Source organism: Sarcophilus harrisii, chromosome 2, assembly GCF_902635505.1.
Source record: "Sarcophilus harrisii chromosome 2, mSarHar1.11, whole genome shotgun sequence".
NCBI classification, from domain to species: Eukaryota; Metazoa; Chordata; class Mammalia; order Dasyuromorphia; family Dasyuridae; genus Sarcophilus; species Sarcophilus harrisii.
This window is the reverse complement of record NC_045427.1, coordinates 624,231,100-624,257,448: the sequence shown is the minus strand read 5'-3', so window position 1 is coordinate 624,257,448 and position 26,349 is coordinate 624,231,100. Positions and strand designations below refer to the sequence as shown.

Genomic DNA, 26,349 nt, shown 5'->3' with positions numbered 1-26,349 from the left:
CCAAGAGTTTAGTTATCACCTAGATTCAGAAGATAACCAGTTCTCTGTGGATATCTAACCCCAATTCCTCTCAGCATTCATCCCACATCAACTGCTTTTGCAACACCTCAAACTGGATGTCCCATAAGCATATCAAACAGAATTCAGTACGTTCCCCACAAACTTTTCTCTCCTCTCCCACTTTTCCTATTACTATCCAGAATACCACCTGCCTCCTACCACCCAGGCTCACAATCTTAATGTCATATCCATTCTGTTGTCAAATACTGTCATGTCTACCTTCACACTGTCTCTAATATACCTAAATTTAAGCAACTGGGTGACACAATGGATTGATTCCAAGTTATCAGTCTTCGTTAGTCCTTAAAGATACAAAAGTGAAATGAAAATAATTCTTGGCTTCAATCTTTACTAATTAAGTTCTTTGAACACTGATATAGCTTAAAAATTACCTGCATATGGGTTTCTTTTTCCAAAACAAAGAAACAAAAAGATTAATTTGTAAATCTGCTTTTATCTATCTAGACAGCCACATATGGTTCACAACTAATATTTCTTCTCCTGCATCTCCAAGTAGAAAAACTTGTCAATACTTTCCTATTTTGTTCAATTGATTAAAATAAATTTTTTAAAGATAGTAAATGCTTAGCCCCATCCATTCTAAACTCTCCCCCCCCCTCCCAAGGCAAAGAAATAACAGATCAGAGAAATCTGTCAGTGAAGACAGAAAACAAGCTGAGCCCAGAGCACAAGCTCAAAAGTAAAGAACTGGATTCTGAATTGGGGGCTAAGGAAGGAAAAGAAACCAGTGTAACAAGTTCAGAAGAACACATGATAAAAGTTGTTGCCCAGCTTCCTGCAATCCAGAAAGGGAACATACCAATGCCGGAAATGTCCATTCCAAACCACTAAGATTCAGTTCCTCCTGAAACAATCCTGCTGCTGCCTTTCCTCTCTTCTAGGGTGGATGATGGAACATCTTAAAGTCCTTCCCTTACATTGCAGTTATAGTGTTTCAATCATTTCTGAGATCTTCAAGTTTCTTGTTTGACCTAATTTTTTTATTATATGGCCTGAACAATTTATTAACATTTATTTAAAATGAGGCTATTATCTATATTTAAATTTAACCAACCTAAATTATAGACTTGAGGAAGAGGAAGATCAAAGAAGTAGGAAAAATTCATCCTCCTTCCTCCCTAAGGGATTGACCAGAACACAGACTCACTCCTATATAAACTGAATTGGATGGGATTCATCAGTGTAGCTGTACTAAACCTGATTAAGCATGATCAAGTTCCAAAAGGGCTGATTATGCTACCATAAAAGTCTATTAATTTCAACCTGGGTTTTCTAGATACTCAAACTTAAGAGCTTGGAACAGGAAATAATAGCTTCAAATATATAACATTCAAAACTGAATCCATATTATCCATTTGCCGGTAGCTAAAGGTACATTGCAAGGCATACAATAAACTTCTTCCAAACCATACTGGACTTGGGTCTATCAATTCTCCCTCACTGAGCTCTCTGCAGCTATATAATCTGCTAAATAGTTAATGATGAGTAGTTTGGGGAGGGGGGGGTAAGAGTTTGGGGGAAAGGGAGGAGACAGAAATTGTGAACTGCAAGGGTGTGGTAACAGGAACTTCCCATGCTAGGAAAATGACCATATAAAATTCATTCTACACAGTGCAGCTCATATGCCAGGTATTGGTCAAATTTTTTAATAGACAATTACAGGTCAAAGTCCTTACTCAGATTTAAGCTCAAGTTCCACGGTACAATGTAAAAGAAACTATATTTTGTAGGAGAAGAGCCAAGGTTCAAATCGTGATTTTTCTACTCATTACTTAGCTAACCTTGATTAAATCACAATTTCTCTAGGTCTCAGTTTCCTCATCTGTAAAATGAGGGGACTGGGCTGTGCTGACCTCTAAATTCCCTTTTATCTTTACATTTGTGAGCTTATGTACAATGAAAGTTTTCCATTTCTTCAATACTATTTAATGATGATAATGTATTTCAATAGTGCTTCAAGATTTGCAAAGAACTTTACAAATATTATCCCATTTGATCCTCGCAACCACCCTCCTCATTTCACAGGCAAGGAAATTGAGCCAGGCAGAGGGAAAGTAACTTCCCTCAAGGCCAGAGGTTAGATTTGGAACAAGGCTTCCTGACTCCAGGTGCTGCCTGACATAGTTGACTTTCTCCATGCCTAAAATCCAGATCTCAGCAGCTTCCCAAATTGAGAAAAAGTGAGAAGCAGCCAACACTATTCATTCCAGTCCCAGTTCTCAAGGAGCTCATAATCTGGCATAGATTTCTGTTGGTTGACTGGAAGGTTGGGAGGAGGAAAAGGAGCAAAGAGAAATGGGAGAAGGACTGTCTTTCTTTCTATCACCAGCACTGAGCAAAGTGCTTTAATAAATGTCTGGTAAATGACAACTGGTTGGCTTGGCAGTACTATCAAAATCCCAGTTCAGAGCTCCTTAATTACTATGGTTTTAACAAGTGAGCTCCTAGAAGAGACCCCCCTTTTTTGAAAGATAACATTTCTTGACACTTCCGCATCTCTCTTTGTCATTTGAATATTTCTATTTCCTCTATAAAAGGATTAAAAAAATCTATTTTCACCAGGCCAAATCCTCTCCCTACCTCCTAGCCTACATATAAATGTTGTAGCTTAACTAGTATAAATGAAGTAGCTTAACTATCTTCCAAGAATAAGAATACTACAATCTTCCTAAAGCTGCTCACATACATGCATGCGCGCGCGTGCACACACACACACACACACACACACACACACATTTAATTCACACCCAGGTCAAATACTCTGAACAACCTTCCCATTTCATCCTAGGCCAACAGCTTACATCATTCTCATTTATATATTGGATCTCATGCCTTCAAGATTAAAAGAAAAAAAAAAAAAAAAGCCCCTGCTTTCTCCTTATCCTAAAACAAAACAAAAAAACAAACAAACAAAAAACCTGGAATCCTACTTCTCCATACTGCAATTTTGTCTCTTTTAACTTATACACTGTATTTTTAAGAAGGTTAATTTGTTTTAAGGCAGGAAGTAATTTTCCTAGACAGGAAGATTTAGTATAACCAAAGAATATACTCCCCCAGAAAATGTCATGACCTTAAAAAAAAAAAAAAAAAAAAAAAAAAAAAGGTCTGAACCTCATTATCCAAGATCAGACACTTCTAGCAACCTTAATGATTAGCAACAGTCAAGAACTAGCCTAGCACAGGGGCAGACACCCGCCTACAGTTAGATCAGTCATAAAATTCATGATTTCGAAACCTAAGACATGCCAGAGACCTCTCTAAAGCTCACACCCAGACAACTGTATACAGAGGCAGCAAGTAGCTCAGAAGCAGCCCTGGAAACAGTCACAAGAAAATATGGCAGAGGAAGACAGAGTATAAAGAGCAGCTTAAAAACAAAATCAGGGCAAAGCATTTAGGAACACACAGAGGAGAGACAGAGGCTCCTGTTGGAGGGGAGGCCGGAGGAGCCACATTTCCCTGCCCTGGATGGAAAGGCTGGCCAGCAGCATCTGCACCATCCCTTAGGGCCTGGCATTTGGGGCTAATTCTTTCACCTCTGGGGCCCCTATTTTCCTAATTGTAAAATGAGAGAGTTGGACTAGCTGATTTCTGAGGCCCCTTCCAGAGCTATATGAGCACAGGCAGCTGTGAACATCTCTTCTCAGTTAGCTCCTTGGGAAGAAAGGGCTCTCTGCACAGCAATACTGAGAAGTGACAGGAATGGGAGAAATAAGGCATCAATAACACATTTAGCATACCCAGTGACCATAAGAAAGGCCACTCCCCCCCCCCTCACCTTGCACCTGTACCACTGCAATGGCCTACTGCAAGGTGCGCCTGCCCCAAACCCACCCCCACACTTCAGGCCATCCTTCACTCAGCTATCACATTGGTCTTCCTAACATTAGCACTATGTTTATGGCTTTTTTTGGTGCGCAAAGTCCTTCACAAACCAGTCCCTCCCTTCCCTTCCCACTGTTCTTATACCTTACTTTCCCCCAGGAATCTGATCCAAGGACAGTAGCATCTTTGCTGTTCCCCAAACAAGAAGCTCCAAATCTTCCTTCTATTTTCACTGCTGTCTCCTGTACCTAGAATTCTCCCTTTCATCTCCATCTCCTGACTTCCCTGACTTCCTTGAAGTCCCAGATAAAACTCCATCTTTTTACAGAAAGCCTTTCCTGATCTCCCATAATGCTAATGAACACCTCATATTCTGACAGCACCTTTCCTTGCAAGTATAGTTCATAAAACAAAGGAGGAAGGTGTTATTAAACTGAAAACCAAATGGAAACCAGATTCCTTAAAAAGTAAAGAGCCTTCAAAAAGCAACTGTCTCTCCCAAGATCCAAAGAGTCACTTCTCATCTCCATAGAGTCTTCTCCCTGCTATTCCCAGAAAGCACTCCCAGCATAGCTCCTTCCTGCAAGTATCCCCTGAACAGCTATCCACAAGCACTGCTCTTGAGCAGGGGGCAGAGGCAAAACCAAAATCCGACCTTCTCTTACTTCACACAGGCTTCATCCAGAGTTCTGATGTTCCACCTTCGGTGACAGACCCAGACTGGGGACTTCCTCTCCAAGGGCTATTTCCTACAGCCACTATTATACTTTAACTTCACAGAAGCTCCACCAAGGAACTCCAACTTCAAGACAGTTCCCTGTTATAAATTCCAGGTTTGGATAGAGTGACACAATCTTAATGTTCTTTCTCTCTGTGACACCTACAAGAGGCTATCACTTACCCAAGAGGCACTCTCCTCTTTAAGCACACTGATTTCTTCCAAATTATTGCTCAAAAATGCCAAAGAAACCTTCATGACTACAGGGTAAGATGATTCAAATCATACTAACAGGCAGATGACAGAAGCTAGTTCTTTCCAAATCTTCCAACATGTATAAAAGTTCAAGTGATAAAATTCACTATAAGAAGAAAGAATGGGAAGAAACGCCTAATCATCATTATAAATACCACCTCACCCTACAAGGTCAATGAATTTCTAAGCAAGAAAGAAACTCTGGTTCAATCTACACTGGGGGGGGGGGGGGGGGGGAAGGCCCTTTTCTCATAAAAAGCCATCAAATCTTTTCTCAAAGAGCTAGGTGCCCTACCTTCCAAAGCAGCCCATCCCATTTCTGGATAGTTCTAATTATTAAGAAATCATTCCTTTTATCAAGCCTGTATTTGCCTCTTTAAAACTTCAACCTCTCTCCTAATTCTGCCTTTTGGGATTAAGACACTCTTCAAATACTTGGAATATACCACTGAATATTCACTTTTCCAGATTAAACACCTACAGTTCCTTCAATCAATCCTCAATGTCATAAACTCCAAGTCCTTCACAATTCTGCATACTTTCCTCTCCCTCGCTTATTAAGATTCTTGCTAAAAGATGGTCAGGGTTAGGGTAGAGCAAACTATCATCTCCTTAATCTCAGAAAACCAAGCTTTTCAATGGAGTACAAGATTACATTAGATTCTGGGGCAATAATACCATGTTATTAATTTATATGGAGCTTAAAATCCCCAAAATCCAGATCTTTTTTCAGAAAGCCTACTGAATAACCATGCTCCCTATTTATAATCAACTTCACAAGTAATAAGAATTTATTCCTATTAAATTTTATTTTATTTCCTTTGGCCCAAACTGGTTTGTCATCTAGTGCAGTTATTGTTCTCTCATGTGCAAATCTGATATTTATGGCTTTATCTAAACCATTGCTAAAAAAAAAATGTTGAGTAGCACAAAATTCAATAATAAATCTACTGGACTGTCCATTAAAAACTTCCTTCCATGCTGAAATCAACATTAATGAGTCTTCAGTTTTATCTACTTAACCAGTTTCAAATCTAACCGTACTAGTATCTAATCCACATTTTGTTATCTCTTTCACAAAAACATCACAACAAATTACATCAAATGCTTTGCTAAAAAGTGAAGTAAACAGATCAAGCTTTTCAACCCAATCAAAAAAAGAAGCAAGGCTAAGTCTAACATAACCTGGTTTTGGTAAACCCATGCTGGACCTTTGTGATTACCATTTACTTTTCTAGATGTTCACTCACCATTTCTTTAAAAAGATATTCTAGAATGAATCAAAGCTCACTGGTCAAGCATGTCCTAAATTCATTCACTTATTCTTAAAAAAAAAAAAAAAAAAAAAAAGATAACATTTGCTCTATCCTTTGATCTCTCTTGTTCTCCATAATTTTTCATAAATCTCAGAGTAGTTCAGCAATCCCAAACAACAATTCTTCCAGTAGCTGATGATTCAGTCTGAGTAGGTGATTGGGGTTTCAAGGGAAGCAAAGTAGTTTCTTAATTAATGCTTTACTTATCTTGACTAGCTAGTCTTTTTTTTTGTTTAGTTCTTTCCAAGACCAAGGTATTCTACCTCCTTTTTCAGCCTTATTTCATGTATTCTGTTCCAGGCAAACCGGCTAGTCAACATTCCATTCCTCTCCCCCTAAATGTAAATAAGAGAGGCTCTCCTTCAGGCCTGGAATGCTCTCTGTCCTTACCTCTGCTTCTCAGAACCCCTGGTTTTCCTTAAGATTCAGACCATGTACCAACTCTTTCATAGAATCCCTTGATGTCCCTCAGCTGCTCTCATCCTCTCCCTTCTTTAAATTACATTGTAGGATTTCCTCATGTTATCACTTAAATATTACCTGTAGAATGTAAGCTCTTTGAGAACAGTGACTGTTTCAGTTGTCTCTGTATCCATATCACCTAGCACATTTTGGAAGAAGCCCATGATTCCATGAAAGTGAAGACTATCATATGGGGAAACTCCCTCCATCGACGCACATCAGTAAATCATCAGCCATTCAGAGAATCACCTGGAGGACTGATAACATATAGGACTTGCACCTCAATAATCAGGGTTTGAAGATCTTCCTGACTTCAGGTTCTGCCTCTATTCACTATCCCTGCTGCCTCTCACCCTACATATAGGCAGCACTCAAGTAACCACATCCTTATATAAATCCTCTATAGAAGATCCACTAGATGTTAAATACATTTCTCTAGTTCCTATAAATGCCAGGGTAACACAAAGGCTGTTGGTCCACTAATTAACCCTTATTCACAATATCTGACTGGCACACCTCCTTTTCTTAACATCCACTTCCTCAATATTATCTAATGCATAACTTCTTATATTCGAATTGTTATTGGAAATTTGTTGCAACTTACATTCACAAGTCTTTCAAATGATCATTCTCAGTGACACTATCATGTAATCTTTTTCATTACTTAGGAAATCTTCCTCTCTACAAGATATCTTTAAAATTAGTCCCTGAATGATTTTAAAACCTTCTTACCTCCAATATCAATTTCTTTTTTTTTTTTTAATGTATTTGGTCAGGTCCAATGATTATCTTGATTATCTTCTTAAATGTCACTTTCAATTCTTCACATTAGGTACTATGCTTTATAAAAACCTATGGTTTTTTGATTGATGGTTTTGATGGATGATGATGGATTTGATAGATGGTTCTATCAATGATAAGAACAGCTTATCATAGAAATGTTGGCAAATCTGTTCTATTTCATGTCTGTCTCTTGTCCAATGTCTAGTTTCATCTATATAAGTTTTAGGATTGTCCTGCCTTGGCTAAATTTCATCAGAAAGACCTAGATTCAAAATCTGCCTCAAGACATTCACTAGCTGTGTGATTCTGGGCAAGTCATTTAGCCTCCTCATGCCTACGTTTCCTGATATGTAAAATGAAGAATTAAAAACAAAGGTCCTTTTCAACTCTAAATCTATGCTCCTATAAACTTGATTCTTTCCTTTTCTCTCACTGTGCTTCAGGATTTATTCATCCCTCCATTCAGCCTACACCCCATGAACAGCCATTTCAAGAATAGAATCAGCAGCACCCTAAATTTCCTTTCCTGGAATATTCCCTTCCAACCTCCTCGTTGTTCCCCCCTTCCAATGTTAATCCTCAACTCTGGATAAAGTCCAACATCTGCTTTTTCTACTTTTATGCTACCTACTATCTAATTGGTTAAAAAAAGAAAGCCATAAATTAGTTCCACTTAGTTTCATGCAAGGACCTTCAGCTAAGCCCTCACTACAACATATAAATTATTTTACTCATCGGTTGATTGTTTAATATATTTCTAAAACTAGGTCAAGGCTTTTCTATTCTTCAGTCCTTAACTGAATCTCTAATTCTGGACAATCAAAGAAAGACCATTAGAGTATCTCTTTCTCTCAAAAATTTCTTTATTTTCTATATCCACAGTCACTGAAGATGTTTACCTTAAGAGAAGACTGAGAGAAGACACTGGTCTCTGTCTAATACCTGGCACCAATGGACAGAGCAATGAGTAAAGACAGCAGAGGAAAACTTAGATGTGATATAAAATAGCTTCCCAATGATTGGAACAATACAGAAACAGATAGGCTCCCTGTCTAAGGTCTGTAAGCTGAGTTTGGAGGACCCTTTAGTTAGGGATACAATGTTATAGGAGAAACTATTATTGAGGTCTTTTAAGCTGAGGCTGGAGGACCCCTTGGTTAGAGATACAATATCATAGGAGAAATTATTATTAGGGTCTTTGTTATCATAGGAGGGATTATCATTTGGGTTGTTTTGTTAGCAATATAGCTAGTTAGCATTTGTTAGCAATAACTCCCACTTACATGAAGCTCTGAGGTTTTCACAAGACCGGCTTTAATTTCATTTCCTGATTAAGCGACCCAGGCCAAGACACCTCACCTCTCTCACCCAATTTCATCATTACAAAATGGGAGTTATTAATGCCTTCACTGCCAATATTATAGAACTGTTGGGAAGATCAGATGACAAGCGCTTCAATCTGTGTTTTGGGGAAAAATAAAAGCCCCTGGCTTTTGAGAGGAATTCATTGCTCTTCTAAATACCCCTGCAGAAAACTAAAAACACCTCAGAAGGAATTCTAACAAGAAAATATCCAAGAGAAGCTTGACTCTGAGCATCTCATTCCAGGTCAGAACTTTTAAAGCCTAAAGACTCTAAACAAAGACAAAACATGGTAGGAAGAGGGACAGCACTCAAGCAGCCCAAAGCCAGAGTGGAGACGGGGCCAAGCCAGTGCCAAGATCAAATCAAAAGTCCAGAAACACACCAGAACAGCACATATGGCCAGATCAACATGCAGACAGCCTATGCTCAATCCTTGCAGAACCTAAACAATCAGAAGCCAAGAAAGAACTCATAGCTCAGTAATGGAAGGGAAAAGGATCAAGGCAATAAGGGAGTCAGCCCATGGGATTTAAATGGGGGTTGCTACTGGTGAAGTAGACATCGGGTTAAGCTTGTCAGCGTCACAGCAAGAAATGGAGACAACTAACTTCTGATATACCTACAAAACTGAGACTAAATCCTAGAGGACAGAAAGAAGACCTTTAATAGAATAAAAGATTTTCAAGTACTCGATACAGAAAACAAACCTAAGAAGAAGCTCTGAAATGGAAACATAGAGTGAAGAAAAAAACTAGAAATGTAAAAACATTTGAGTATTTAGAAGGTCTCGTGTAGAACATTATAAGAAAGATTCACAATCTAATAAGGAGAGAAGAAACAAATGTCCCTTCAAAGTTCTATGATTTTTTAGGTCTTCAATGATCCTAGAAGGATCTAAATAAGGTAGAAAGAAGGCCTAGTATGTGTTTGTTCTGTTCTGATTGTTTTAAAGAGGAAAAAGAAAAGGGGGAAAGAAAGGAAAAAGAAGAACTTATTAGGTTAGCTAATTAAGTGGCACAGTGGATAGAGCCTCAGGCCTGGAGAGCAAACAATATGAGTTGAAATCTAGCCTCAGATACTTATTAAATGTGACAGATCACTTAACCTTTATTGGCCTCAGTTTCCTCAACTGTAAAATGGTTGTGAAATATCAGCAACTACTTCCCAGGCTTGTGAGGATCAAACATGAGAAATATTTGTAAAGCACTTAGTAAAGTGCCTGGCACACAGTAGGCACTTAAATATTTGTTCCCTTCCCCTCTATCTTACGTACACACAAGATGAAGCATATAAAAACATAAAGGAATGGAGGAATATGCACTACATGAACCTCACTTTCATATGAACAGGAAAAATGATAAACACACATACACATAAAAAATTTGGTGTCAAAATCTATTAAACTCAACAGAGAAATAGATAGGATCACTGAGGAGTCATAAGTGAAATAATCTCATTCCAATACGGAAGGGTAAAGTGTAAAGAAGCTATTAAAAGGAGGAGTTAATGTAAGGAGAAAGAAAATGGACAGGAAAACAAAACAGGAAAATAGATTGTTTCAATTAAACACATTCCACTTTCACCACCACCTTCTTTATACAGAGATTGGGAGCAATGAGAAGAAAAAAGTACAAAGGGATAAGATTAGGGGAAATACACAATTCACAATCAGAAATATAAATATACATAGGATATACTTAATCATAACTTGGGAAATGATACTAGAAAGGACTAGAAAGCAAAATCTAACAATGTAAATACTTAATATGTATGTACCAAAAACTAACATGTAAATAAAGGAAAAGTTAATAAAACAAAGGAATAATAGTCACTCAATGAATCCCTTTTCAAATCTCAGGATAATAAAAAAAATCAGAAAGATATTAAAAATGTGTATATATAAGATAATTATTACAACTAAGATGTAATAATATGATTGAATTAAATAAAATGATAGCTCACTGGTGATTACTGAATAGAAACAGAAAGGAGAATATCTTTATAAGAATGTATAAGCCTATACATTAGAACATTAAAAAAACCTCACAAACAAATGGAGAAAAGCAAAAATATTAAATACATTCTTTACTTATCACAATGCAAAAAAAAAATACATTCTGTAAAGAGTCTTGAAGGATTAAAATTCATTGTAGTCTAAATAATGGAATACTCAAGAATTGGTGGGTGAAAGAACAAGTCATGAAAACAAAAGAAAATGACAATGAGACCATGTACCAAAACTTTTGAGATATAATCAAAGTAGTCTGCAGGAGAAAATTTATTATCTCTAAAAGCTTTTATCAATAACAGAGAAAATTGGTCATGCAATTAAACTTAAAAAGCAAAACAAAATCAAAAAACCCCAACACTAAATGAGAAATTCTAAAAATCAAAAGGCCAGACTAGCAGAAGTAAAAGTAAAAAGCAATACCCCAGTGAATTGATAAAACTAGGATCTAGACACTTTTTTAAATGAGTAAGAAAATGGCTGATTTTTTTTCTTTTTTGAAAAGAGGAAAACCAAACTGTCAGCATCAAAAATGAAAAAGAATTCACAACAATCTGAACATGAAATAAAAGAAACTGTCTTAACCAAATATATGCCAACAAAGCTGACAATTTAGGTGAAATGAATGTTTACAAAAAACATAAAAATACTAAGAAACTCAAAAGAACAAGAAATAGATGATCTAAACACAACCAGAAAAGAAACAATTATCCATAAATGAATTACTAAAGGGAAAAAAAATAAGACTAGATGAAATAGATTTACAAGAGAATTCTATCAAGAATTCAAAGAACAATTAATTCCAATATTATATAAATTATTTTTAAAAATAAGAAAAGGCATTATTTATAGGACTTCTATGATGCAAATAGAGTATTGCCACCTAAATCGGTGAGACACAAAGCAAATATTCCTAATGAACATTAATATATAAATATTAATTTTTTCAAAATCAAATATAGAATTTCATCCCAAAATGGAATAGACAGACTGTTCAAGATCTCTTTAGGCAAAGGTTGGGACCACTCGATGTGATGATGAAAATCAAATATAGAATTTCATCCCAAAATGGAATAGACGGTTCAAGATCTCTTTAGGCAAAGGTTGGGACCACTCGATGTGTAACTAGTAATGAGAATTTTATTTTCACATGCTGGTTGGTATAAATGGCTTCCCTTTCAAGTTAAATTTTTTTTTAATTTTTTAATTGCAGATTTCCTGATTCCAAGTCTAGTACCTTTTTACTAAACCAAGCTACAAGTATAGGGTAGACTAAATGAGGTCCCTTTTATCAGATTCTGTAATTTATCCTTTCCTCCTTTCCTTTGTTAAAGCTAACACTCTTTTTTTCAATTAAAATACAGGAGAAAAAAACACAACTTGGATTCAAAAAGGCTGAGTTCAAATCTTGCCTCAATAATAACAAGTTAGTGGGTTAAAAATTCAATTCAGCCAAGATTAGAAGAGAAGCAGAAAACTGAAGGGAAAATTTTAGAGCAAGTTTCTCTGGTATAAGCCTCATTTCTCAATTATATGGAGAATTGAGTCAAATTTGTAAGAATAAAAGTAACTTCCTAATTGATAAGTAATCAAAGGATATAAACAGTTTTCAGATTAAGAAATCAAAGCTTTAGACTAGTCTTAAGCAAGAAAAATGCTCTAAATCACTACTGATTAGAGAAATGCAAATTAAAACAACTCTAAAGTACTACCACACATCTATCAGATTGGCTAATATGACAGAAAAAGGAAATGACAAATGTTGGAGGACATGTGGAAAAATAGAGACTCTAATGCAGCTGATGAAGTTGTGAACTGATCCAACTATTCTATAAAGCAATTTGGAATTGTGCCCTTAGGGCTATAAAACCATGCCTACTCTTTGACCCAGAAATACCCCTCATTACTAGCCCTTATCCCAAAGAAATCAAAGAAAAAGAAAAAGAAAAAAATCAAAAATATTTAGAGCAGCTCTTTTTGTGATGGCAAAGAATTGGAAACAGAAAATGCCCATCAATATGATTGTAATGGAATAGTTTTGTCCTATAAGAAATGACAAGTAGGACGCTTTCAGGAAATACTTACATGAACTGATGGCAAATGATATGAGCAGAATCCAAACACTGTACACAGTAACAGCAAGACTATCAATGATCAACTGTGAATGACTTAAGTATTCATAGCAATACAATGTTCCAAAATAATTCCAAAGGACTTATGACAAAAAATGGTACCCATCTCCAGAGAAAGAACTGATGGTATATGAATACATATTGAATATTGCTTCTTCCTCCTTCTAGCGTTCTTCTGCCTGCTTTGTTGACTCCTCCTCTGCTTCCTTCTTCTAAATGTGGCCCCACATGAAGATACATCTGGGTTTAAAGCTCTTTTTTCTCTTAAGAAATTCTCACTCCAAACAGTTCAAATTCATTACTATCTATGTTAGTGTTAATGCTGCTCTCCTCAACTACCCAAACTACCTCTTCATTCTTCTTTCTTCTAAATCATAGTGAATTTATTTTGTTACTGTGCAATTTAGCACCTGATTATGTCATTTCTTGATCTCTCCTACTTCTAAGGCTTTACTTTATTAGTTTTGTTTTTTTATCTGTATTTTCTTTTGCAACATGACTAATATAGAATTGTTCTGCATGACTATACATGTATTATCCATTTCAAATTGCTTACTTTCTCAAGAAGTGGGGAGGGAAAGAAAGGAGAGAAAGAATTTGGAATTCAAAAATTTTTTAAAAATATGTTAAAATTGTTATTTGCATGTTAACTGAGAAAAAATAAATTAAAAAATAATTACTAGTTGTGGGACTATGGATAAATTATTAACCCTCTCTGTGTAGAAAGTTTCCCCATCTGGAAGATAAGGATAATAATATTTGTATTACCTACCTCACAGGGTTGTTATGAAGAAAGTGCTTTTTAAACAGATTATTATCAGTTATCTCCTCTTTCATACCATTTCTTTCCTCCTGACTCCTACTTTACCTCTATCTCCCCAGTGCACATGAATAAACTTTTGCAGAGCAAATGAAGGGATGCCACAAATATGTGTCCCACATCCTAAAATAAAACTTCCTTTTATGTCATGTTAGTTTCCTCTTCCTTTAATTGCCAAATCTACCTCTTACATTTCTTACTTCCTCACCCTGTACCAATCTCAAGACAAATCCAGTGACCTTTTCTCAGGCTTTCTTTGATATTTCTGCATCACTGGACATTATGAATCTGTCTGGTAAGGTCCCCTTCTTTTCATCTCCACTGCTATTATTTTATTTCAGCTCATTTGTTCAACAGAAAATCCTCTTAGCTGATCTTCCCACTGTGTCTCCTCCCTACAAATTGTACATTCCACTAAAGTAAAATAATTAAATAAAATATAGCACTGAATATAACATCTCTGTCCTCAAAAGCTTTCCAAGGTTTTCCACTACAGAAAAAATTCTAAATGCTAGCCTAACATTCATAATCAGTCCCATTCTACCTTATCTGGAAGATCTTATCTTCCATTACTTCCCTTCACACACCCTATGATCCAGCAATGTTAGACTGCTTGCCAGAACAGATGATAATGATAATGATGAATGCAGCTGGCATTTATAAACCTATTCAAAGTTTGTATCACTCTGTTATCTCTATACCATGTTCTCTCTCATACTCCTGACAAACTCTGCCTGTCAAAATCATACCCACTTGCACTCAGCTTTAGCTCCTATATCATAATCACCTTCCGCTTAATAACACTTTTGTGTGCATGCTTTTACATCTGCCCCTGAATGAAAGCCTCTTGACCACAGAACTGTCTTGTTCAAAAATGTATCTCTATTATATACAAAGTTGATGCTCTATTAACATTACATTTGTGTTCTGATTCACCTGAAATCTGGAACTTCTTTTACTAGCACCTCTCTTTTTTCTAATATCTTCTATTTCTAGAGGCTCCTTCCCTTTTCTATTGAAATACACTTAGGTTTCTTCTACCTTAAAAATTCTTGGCCTTGCTGCTTCTAATTACCACTTCATTTCTCTCCTTCCCTTCAATGAGAAATTTCTCTAACAAAAGCCTTCACCCCCTCATTCTCCATCCCTACTTCAATTCCTCCAACCTGGCTTCCATCTCCTGAAGGAGCTCTCTTCCCAGTCACTAAATGGCCTTCTTTAATCAAATACAATAGTCTTTTATCGGTTCAGATCTTCCTGGGTTTCTCTGTGACTTCTCACACTTGATCTTTTCCTTTTTTGAAGCACTCTTCCAAGCTTTCAACACAGCACTAATATTGCTTCTTCCTCCTTCTAGCTTTCTTCTGCCTGCTTTGTTGACTCCTCCTCTGCTTCCTTCTTCTAAACGTGGCCCCACATGAAGACAGATCTGGGTTCATAGCTCTTTTTTCTCTTAAGAATCTCTTTCAACTATGGGTGATGACTAAAAACCATTACATTGAATTCCCAATTCCTATATTTATGCCCACCTGCATTTTTTATTTCCTTCACAAACTAATTGTACAATATTTCAGAATCTGATTCTTTTTGTACAGCAAAATAAAGGCTTGGTCATGTATACTTATTGTGTATCTAATTTATATTTTAATATATTTAACATCTACTGGTCATCATGCCATCTGGGGGAAGGGGTGGGGAGAAGAAGGGGAAAAATTGGAACAAGAGGTTTGGCAATTGTTAATGCTGTAAAGTTACCCATGCATATAACCTGTAAATAAAAGGCTATTAAATTTAAAAAAAAAAAAAAAAAAGAATCTCTTTCATTCCAAACACAGTTCAAATTCATTACTGTCTATGTTAGTGTTAATGCTGCTCCCGTCAACTACCCAAACTACCTCTTCATTCTTCTCTCTTCTAAATCATAGTGAATTTATTTTGTTTACTGTGCAATTTAGCACCTGATTATGTCATTTCTTGATCTCTCCTACTTCTTCTAAGGCTTGCTTCCTAAAAAATACTGTAAATTTTGGAAACCAAAAAACACATCTCAGAAATTATTCTGTCACTCATACTCTAATGTAAGGATGAGCATTAGTAAGTGTTCAATTATTATTTCTTGATTTTCAAATCTAACAAGAGATAAAAGGCAAACTGAAAAAGTCATCTGCCAAAAAAAAAAAAAATTACTCAATAATGTACTTTCACAAAAGAAGCATGGCTGAACTTTATTGTCAAGAAAAGTATTTCAGATTAAGAATAGAAAAAAGTTATCAACACAATCAATTCTCAATTATCTACACTAAAGGAGAGAAGAAATTATGTAACCCAAGAACAAAAGATTATTCCAAATTGTTTGTATTTTCCTTCACAATACCTTTAGGAACTTAAGCACTACATAACTTATTTTCTTCCAGACCAGACCAGATTAATTAACCTGAGCCCAAGTTGTGTGTTTGTGTGTGTGTGTGTGTGTGTGAGAGAGAGAGAGAGAGAGAGAGAGAGAGAGAGAGAGAGAGAAAGAAAGAAAAAGGAGGAAGAGGAGAAAGAGTTTTTAAATGAAGTTAAAGCTATAAAACAACTCTGAGTTATCATCTTATACCTATCAGAATGGCTAATATGAAAGAAAATGAAAATGATAAATGTTGAAGAAGATGTGGGAAAATTGAACACTATTGCACTGTTGGTATAGTTGTGAAATGATCCACTATTCTGGAGAGCAATTTGGAACTAAGCCCAAAGGACAATCAAACTATGATTGCCCCCTTTGATTCATCAATACCACCACTAGGTTTGTATCCCAAGGAACTATTAAAAAACAGGAAAAATATCTACATGTTCAAAAATATTTATAGCAGCTCTTTTTGTGATGGCAAAGAATTGGTATAAATGGCTAAACAAGTTGTAGTATATGAATATAATAATACTACTGTGCTGTAAGAAATGATGAGAAGGCAAATTTTAAGAAAAACCTGGAAAGCTCTCCATAAACTGATGCTGAGTAGAGTAAGCAGAACCAGAACACTATACATAGTATCAGCAACACTGTGTGATGATCAATTATGATTAATTTAGCTCTTCTCAGCAATACAATGATCCAAGTCAATTCCTAGAAATTCATGATAGAAAATGCCTTCTGCTACAAGGCAGAAATAGAGGACAGAAAAACCTGTCCCTGATACCTAAAATCAAAGATCTACTCAGAAAATTTCAGGATGATCATTTTTATTTTTTGAGGCAATTGTAAGGATTCTAATGGAGGCAGTACATCAATATTTATAAAATGTTTTCCTCACAGCAACTATGCAATGGCATACAGGGTCTATATCAAGTGTCCCTTTAGTCCTTTAAGTCTTTATGTGTAACAGCTACATATATTGATCAATTTATCATGTGGATTTAGATTTTAATACTATTTTTATATCTTTCAAGTTAACATGCCATGTGTTTTTTTCTCTTTCCCATTTTTCTTCTCTAATTTTCCACAAGACCTTTCCTTGCCTAGATATTTCCCATATAGAACTTGTTAAGAGTCCTTTTACTTCATCAAAGTTAATAACCTCTTAAGTTGCTGACAACTCTCTTTACCTTAAGAACAATACATATCACAATAATATCAACTTCTACATCAAGCTTCACAGTGCCTGTGAAAGGACTAGAGCTTTCTCAGGACCCAAACATCTGCCACAGAAAAAAAGCCAAACTCTTGGTTGGCAGTTGCCTCTCTCCATCACTCCTGCTTTTAGTTACTCTTTCCAGTGACTCAACAGGAAGGTATTCAGAGTAAAGGAGAAATAGAGGCCTTTAGACAAGGCTTTTCCTCCACCCACAGTCCCCAAAATATCATACTTTGCCACATGATCCAACAATTTCCCATCCAAACTGCCACTCCCGTCTGTATGAGGTCACTAGTTAACAAAGAACAAGAAGCTGGAGAAGCATCTTTCTGCTGGAGAAGAAAGAGGAGCCAAAAAAAAACTAGACTATTCTGATGAAAAGCAATTAGGGGCCCCTGCTTACCTGCCATAGAAAAAGCAACCACTACAGTCATTTCCAGAGAGATACTTGTTGAACAGGAGGAGTGAGCTCAGAAAAGAAGTTAACCCTTCAAATACATCTCAGAACCAGTTTAGGAACTGAGAATGAGAAGATTCAAGGAATACATGATTTTTCAAGCATCTGAATTGCATTCATGTCAAAAAGGGTTTAGATACGTTTTGATTAGCCACAGAGGGCAAAGAGGCCAATATAGGTCTGATGTAAGAAAAAAATCTTGTCATTAGAACTGTCCAAAATGGAATGGCTTGCCTTAGGACATATTAGGTCCCCTCCAAAGAAAGTTTTCAAGAAAATACTGGATAACTCACTTGGTGTGACCTAAGAGAGAATTCTCATTCAGAGACAAGATGATCCTTTCAACTCTCTTTCTGTATTCTGTAATGAAGTGGGGGATGGGGGATGGAGGATGGGGGATGGGGTTCTGCCTGCCTGTCAAAATTCTATACAAAACAAAAACAATCTGTCTTTGTACTACAGTTCCTATAGCCACCACTCCCCCACAATCTTTTACCAGCCAATAAACTTGAACAATATATTAAGTTTTAATTGAGCACTTTTATGCTTTGTTTAATGCTTAGCTGTTAGGCACTTTAGGGCAGTAAAAAAAAAAAAAAATCATCAGTATCCATAAGAAGCTTACAATTTGATTCGAGAGACCAAACTCTCTGTGTGACAAATTATGGGGAAAGACAAGACAAGTCAAAAATGAATACAACATAGCGTTATTGTTGTTTGTCCTTCGTTCTTGACATCAGGGAAATGGGAAGTGACGCCATGACACACGAGTGAATTGAAGTGAGGGAGAGCTGTGCAAGGTCACCTGCCTCACTTTCCCTTTCAGAGCCAGGTAGGTCCAGGGGCAAGATATACATCAAGAAGACTGGAGATACCCCTGAAAGAAATGGGAGACCTTGGCATTTTTAAGCTAGGAAAAAGAATAATGAAAGCATAATATGGTGGAAATAAACAAGAACGCTACATTTCAATAACTTTTCTATCACTAAAAACTGTAGCTGTATGAACTCCAGACCAAGAAGTTAACTCATACTCTCATGGGATCATATGGTATGATTGAGGAAAAAAAAAAGATTAAGAAGACATCCTTGTAGAGAGGCTTTGCTAAAGAAAGGCTCAAAGACCTGGTAGAAATGGGGGAGTTTTGATGAGAGTTTCTTCAAAGTCAATTCTCCAGCAATACTCTTTAAGAACTCACAAACATATAGTGAAGTGGCTAGAGGACCCAGCTGGGAGGCAGGAAGGCTTAACTCCCAATCCCACCTTTGACAAAACAAGCCTTGTCAATCAACATTTGTGCAAGTCACATGGTTGTTTGAATAGCTATTTCCCTCTCTGTGAAACCAAGGGAATAGCTGTAGGTCCTTCCTCACCTAGCTGCTGAGTCTCAAATGACACCCTATATCAAGAAAACTTCCAACAGCTATTATCAACAGTTACTATCAAGTCAGAAGTGCTTAACTTGGAGAAAATTAATTAGCTATAGCCTCGTGGACAAAATCAACAAAACCATATAGTAATTTGCTGGCCTTGAAAGACAAGATGCAAACATAAATATTCTATAGTTTTTTTGGTAATATAAATCAGACATTAAAAGTACAAATAAGTTAGTTAAGTTACTGTCAAATAGCACAAAGTAAATTATCACCAGCTTTTAGTATCATTAAAAGTACAGTGAATGCCAAAAGAAAATTAATTTTTCTTCCTCAAGACAAACTATGAAACAAATTCTTCATTTACGTTTTTGAAAAGTTTCCTGAATTTGCATTCTGTAAAACCACAGATTAACACCATCAGAGGGGCTTTTACAAAGCAGAAGCCACAGTGGAAGAGCCCTAACATGGCCAGGTAAAACTTCATCCTGCTCTCTTCCAAGTGGCACAACCTTGCAAACCAGTTACAGATATGGTTTCTAAGCAACCAAGACTCAAAACAAACCATCACCAACCTTCATGAGTCACCTCCAGACCGGCTCACTCTGCTTACCAACTCTATCTGGCACAAACACTTCCTGTCAGGGAGTACAGGAAATAGCCTCAACTTGAAACAAGCAGGAATTTATCAAGGGTCAGACTATATAAGAACATCACCAGACAGTATGTTGACCCAAAAAGCACTCTATGATGGAGGAGCAGGAATCAAACAGAGATGAAGGTAAAATTCTACAAGAGAAAACTGAAGTACTCTCAATAACACTTCTGATAAGCACATGTGTATCCTTATCTTAAAGAATCACAGCATGCCAGAGATAAAAGACTCACTAGCACAGCTTTTCAAAGAAATACAAATCCAATTCCTAGGCAGGTACTCAAGAAACATCATATAATTCTAGCCCAAATCTAGTATAGCACATGTTAACATCCCATATGTCCAAAAGCCTATTAAATACAGTTCCCCTCTCTATTCTCGCCCACTCCAATTTGATTCTAAAAAGAAATCAAGCTGCTCTGGGCTGTCTGTGTCATCTCATGAATAATATATGAGAACTACATTACCCAACATCTTCTCCTCCTCCTCCCTCAAGTAGAAGAAGCATTTTTCTCTATCTTTAACAAGGGTGTAAGTAGCTACCCCAGGAAAATCCCTCTTTGTCCCACTTACAAAATAAATGATCACTGCTGCTAACCATAAGAATGAGGGTAGTAAAATGCCTCCATTAAAGGAAAGAAAAAGTTTTATAATTTTTAATTTTTATTGATAGCTTCTGTCTTTCTACCACCCTCATCTCAGAAGATATCCCTTTCCTTGTCCCTAAAAAAATGGGCTCTTATAACAAAAAACGGGGGAAAAAATAGTACAGCAAAACTGAACAACAAATTTAGCAGTTTGGCAACAAAGTACTGCACCCACCATCTCTGGAAAAAAAGAAAAGGATGGAGGGAAAGAAGCAAAGAAAGGAGAGAGAGGGGGAGGGAAGAAAAGAGAAGGAAAGGCATTTTCTCTTCTGCCTAGTCATTATAATTACAAGAAATAAATTTTATTTGTTTTGTTTTTTGCTATATTGGAGATATTGCTTCCTGATTCTGTTTACTTCACTCTGCATCAGTTCACACAAGACTTCTCATGAAAAAAGTTAAAAATTTTAAGTTAAATTTGAGGGCAATGAATGTGGAGTAAAAAAGCTTTGTTTTAAGAATATGACACTTGAACAAGTCACTTGGCTTCTCGAGGCCTCAGTCTCCCTACTTGTAAAATTAAGGTGTTAAGACTACATGCTCTCCAACGTAACCCCCACCATTATACCTTATCATTTTATGTTCCTATGCTACCAAACCCTCACCATCAACCTGTAAACACCAGCAACGCCCTCTGGTTTCACTACAAAAGTTTTTACCTCTAATTAAACTTGCTCTTCTTTAACACCAATACCCAAGATAAGTAAAATTCTACAATTTCACTTCTATGTATTTCTTCTACCAAAGCTGATTCCAATTATTCCATTCCTCCGTTAGATAGCTTCACAAGTTGCTAAACAAAAAACATTCCCTACCAATGGCAAGCTTCTGAGTTAAACCTCTCGAAAATTAATTAGGCTGGTTTTTGGATGACAACAAGTCACTAGACCACATTAAAATCCTTTCCAGACAGACAGGATCTGCCAGAGCTTGTACCTCACTAGCTTTGCCTTTGAGAACCCAGGGTCAGCTCCAGCCATGATGAGATGTGGAAGTAAGCCTTTAGTACAAAAATTACAAGTATTGCAATAAATAAAATTTTTTTACAACTGTCCTTTGGAAAAAAAAAAAAATCTGTTATATTGAGTTAAACACGCTTCTTTGAATCCAGCCTGGAGACCTGAGGGTTCAAACACTGGCTCTCAGCTATGTACCCTGGATTAGATCATATATTGTCTTAAACTCTCAGCTTCTTCATCTATAAAATAGGAATAATGGGATTTGTTCAGCCTCATTCACATAGCTATTGTAACAATCAATTAAGATAACTGTAAAATGCCTTGTAACCATAAAGAATGACATAACTTTTAAGAACTATTATTAAAAATAATAAACAAATAAAATAAATAAAAAAACAGAAAATAAGCTGGAAACTTTTATGACAAAACCCATTTACAGGGTAGAGCAATCTATACTGGCTTTGACCAGGTAGGGCACCAAGATATGTTTTCTTGGGAGAAGACAGTAGTCTCTCTAAAAGTTTTGAAATTTGCTCCCAAACCTCTTCCTGACTGCCATGAATAGAGGAACTGAACAAAATGTTTTCAGTATGCATCCCAGTTCCAACTGTCATTAATTAAAGAGTTTTCTTGGGCAAGTGGCATTTTCTATTTCAAATGTTATAGGACACCGATACTTTTGATAGCACAGAAATTAATGAACAGGTCAGTTTATCTCATCCATATCTTCACATGGTATCACACACATCAATCTTTAAGTAACTTAACTATATTATTTTCACAGAGCTTGATTTAAATAAATGTTGCTTAAATGACCAGCATTGTAAGCTGTCTTATAAACTTTTACCCAACGACTTCCAAATGTTCATTAATATAAACTCATTCAAGAAGACAGTGCTCTAGGAAACCCCAGACTCTCCAAAAATCAGTCCTAGAGAGACCTGCTGTTCTCAATTCTGCAATTGTCTCACAAAGCAGTTCCTAGTTCTGGGCATGGGCTAGACCACCAAGTCAAAATAAGAAGAACCCTGTCCTTGGTGCTGGTTAGCAGGTCTACCTGAACTTCCCTCCCTAGTATATACAACGGTGATGAGAGCATTCTAAAGGGGAAAGCCCAGCTTTGCCAATGTTACTCCTCTGACCTGAAATAGTTTTTTTTTTTTTGCTTACAAGAATTCTATAATCCTGATCATGGATTTTCACAATCTGAGTCCAACCTGCCCATCCCAACTGAACAAAACTATCCTCCATTCCTCTTTTGCCATCTCCAGTCTTCATGCTTTGCTCACACTTTCCTTTGCACTAAACAGACTTCCTAGACCATATCAATATTCTGAAATGTGGAAACCTTCAATGCCCAATTCAACTGCTCCTACATTATTTCCCTCACCAAACCCACACCCACTAAAAGGTTTTTCAGTGACGAAAAGGGATTTATTTCATCCTCCTCAAATTTCTCATAGCACTGTGAATTTAGTTCTCTCTCTCCTGCCTAATAATTATTTCTGTGGTTGTCATTCCCCATTTCAATTATAAATTTGAAAGAGCCTAAGTCATAATCCATTTTTGTATATCCTATACCCCGCAAATAGCAGGCACTTTAAAATATTCTTAATAAATGTGTGGATTTGTGAATTAAAGTGTATTGTTCACAAGTAATGACAGAGATGATCATTTATAGGTAAGCAATAAGAAATATTTTTCTAAGTAGCTCAATTTGAAAAGAGCAAACCTCTGAAGAACTATGTACAATACAAAAGAAACTTCAAAGAAAATGGGTCATGATCTTATAAGTTCAAAACCTTGACAGAAGTCTAAGTACCTGATAAAAAAGAAAATGTTCTAAGGTATTTATTTGCAAATGAAGTACACTGGTATTAATTGGAAAACTGTGATAAGAATAATTCTAACTGGTCACTCCTATATCATGTGAAGCTGCATAATTTAAATCAGAATGGCTGATAATCTAATAATTTCAATAATGAAAAATATTCTTCCTAAATGAAAACAAAAACAATCACTGTTCTTAAGACATTAAAGAAAAACAGCTGAGAAGAATGGATAAATGAAAATATTCTAATGGGAATGAAGTATGGTTAAGAATTGAAAAATCATAGATCTCAGAAGGAGACTTGCAATATAGCAATGGCCCTAATTCTGCCCCTTTAAGAAGAGGGAGCCTGAACTAAAAATGATCTGTGAGGTTTCTTCAAACTAAACCCAAGCTCATTCCCCCCACTACCAACCACAGGCACACATAAAAAAAGTTCATCACAAACCAAGTTCCTCGTCCTAATTTGTTGCCAACCACCTTTTCCTTACCTCTTTGCTTCCTCTAAGTGACAAAGATACTCATAAGCCACATTCTGACGTCTCCGTTCATCCATCTCCTCTGCAGTAAGCCTTTCATTATCCAAGACAGCTACAAAATAAGAGAAATTATATAAACATGGAAATCTGCAGCTTTCTTAAGAGATGTAAGAAATCCAGATGAGCTGGCTCTGCCTCAGCTTGGTAACTTCCCGCTCCCCTTGGCACCAAGTGTTGCCAGGTATAATATAAAGACCTTATTCATCCAAGAACTTTGGGCCCCACCTATATTATTTTTATCATTTTTGTCAAAATATAGTAACAGAGGCATACATTTGACTTGGCATTTTACTAATATTGATGAACTTTTATGGGAATTAGTCTAATATATGAAGATCTTATTCCCAGTGCATAACTTGAAACTAAATCCCTTACATCATCAAAAGGGATGGCCTCTTTCAAAAAAAAAAAAAAAAAAAAGGAACTAGGTTGGTTCTCCCTTTTCCTCTGTTAAAGCCTAGAGGAGAATTACTTGACAGATTGAATAAGGAAGCAAATTTCTTCCCTTCCCCCTTCATTTCATTATTTTCAAGAATCTGGTGAAAAGAAAATTATGCTCCTCAAAGGCTTGGTACCTTTTCGAATCAAGCTTGAATGCAAGAGAAATAAGTGTACCTTTGAGAAGGCACCTACTCAGTTTTCGACCTCCCTTCTTTTGCATAAAAAAGAGGGATGGGATGGAATAATAGTTCAAAATACTGCATTTAACATAAGACTCTCTTAATATATTGGCTAGTTTTGCTGAACTCCTTTTCTCCCGGTTTTGTTATTCTTTAAGTGATGAGGGGGGACGTGAGAAGGAAAAATGTGAAAAAAGAAACCGATCCCAATTTCTGTTCTTAAAGATCTAGAATACTGTTTCCTGAAGATCTAAAGTAGAGGGCATCTGTTAGAGTCTCTCATTTTATGCAGAAAGCAGCCCAGGAAAAGTGCCCCGCCAGGCTCCCACGCCTAGCAGAAGCGTGGCTAGGACGCGGCATCCCCGGACTCCGGCTTCTCTTCCCCACACCGGGCCCAGCTCGCAACTCCAAGAATCCGGGATCTCGTCGGCTTGCCCCAATCAACGAGCCTCCCTCGCTCCCAACGAGGGGACTCTTGTTCTCTGGGGGCTAAGGACTACCTACGGACCCCCTCCTCTAAACTTTTTAAGCGTACAAGATACACGCAATTACAAAGAAAAAGAGCGTACCGAAACATTTACCAACAAAGTTTTAAAAATTAGCTCATGCCCCGTGGCCGTTGCCCTTCAAGCTCCGCTTTCGCGGCGCCCCCGTTCCCGTCTCCCCCCACCCCCATCCCCATCCCCAGGGACTTTCCGGGGTCCTAAAGCGGCAGTGTGGGGACTGGGAGGGATCCTCCCCAAAGTCCCTCGGGCAGCCGCGCGTGGGGCTCAAGGGCCCGAGCTGCCGAGGGGCGCGGGTGACCGCGGCCACGCTGCTTTCGGCCTCCAGGACCTCAGTTTTCTCCACCGGAGGATGGGTGCGAGGCAAGAGAGGACCCAGACCTGACTGCGGGGGTGGGGGGTCCGGGCAAGCCCTCCCCGCCTAACCCCGAGCGCGGCCATTCCGGGCCCATTTGACAGACGGAAGTGTCAGAGCGGCCCCTCCCCGGGTGGGGCCGAGGGCGCCGAGGGAATGGGGAGAGGGTCGGGACCCGGGGCCAGGCCCGCGGGAGTGCCCTGCCCTTCCGGGTCGGCGCGGCGCGGCGCGGCCCCGGGAGGAACTCGGCCCAGAGCCACCTTCACCCCGGGCCGGCCGGAACGCGGAGGGGCCGCCCGGAACGCGGAGGGGCCGCCCGGAACCCGGAGGGGCCGCCCGGAACGCGGAGGGGCCGCCCGGAACGCGGAGGGGCCGCCGACCCGGGACGCGCCTCCCCGCCCCTGCCCTACCCGAGACTTACAGCCATAGTGCGGTCGGACCACCCCCAGCCCGTCGGCTTCGTCCGCGACGGACATGGCTGCAGGAGTGAGAGGTGCACAGCGAGTCTCGGAGCGAAGAGGGAGGCGGCCTGGCGCTTCCCGGGCGCGGCAGGGCTAGCGACAGCGGCGGAGGCGCGCTGGGTGTGACCGTGCCCGCGCCCGCGGCCCCTCCCCAAACCCGCCGCCGTACGGGGAAGAAGAAGAACCAGGGGGCGGGGCCAGAGGGCGGAGGCGGGGCCCCATCGCCCAGCCCCACCCACTTTTTGCCTCCCTCGCCCTCCCGAGCTCGGAGGCACACCCGGGCTGGGACTGCGCGGCGGCGCTCCCTACGGCGGCTGAGGCATCTCAAACTTGCTCCTTCCGCGCGCTCCTTGCATTACGTGCACTCGCTACCTTTGCTCTCTGTTCCCGACTTCGCAAAGCCTCGGGCGCGCCCTTGTCTTCCCCAGCCCGCGCCTGCGCCCGCGGGGTTGGGGGTGGGGCGCTCCGGGAAAACCTCTGGTCAAAATTAAGCGCGTGCATTTTCACCTCAAAAGTTGGTGGTCGCGGCGAATGCACTGACGGGGCTTGGTTTCCTGTTTCGGTGAT

At 38.3% G+C, this 26,349-nt stretch overlaps 1 protein-coding gene across 1 annotated transcript in view; it reads right to left on the bottom strand.

The window, feature by feature from the left end:
- Positions 1-25,974, bottom strand: part of IQGAP1 (IQ motif containing GTPase activating protein 1) — a 113,587-nt gene extending 87,613 nt beyond the window's left edge. The window contains exons 1-2 of the mRNA XM_031956701.1: positions 25,743-25,974; positions 23,796-23,895 (exon numbers count right to left, since the gene is read on the bottom strand). Coding sequence (XP_031812561.1) covers positions 23,796-23,895; positions 25,743-25,797 — 155 coding nt within the window. The 5' untranslated portion in view covers positions 25,798-25,974. The remainder of the gene's footprint in view (positions 1-23,795; positions 23,896-25,742) is intronic.
- Between the last annotated feature and the right edge of the window lie 375 nt (positions 25,975-26,349).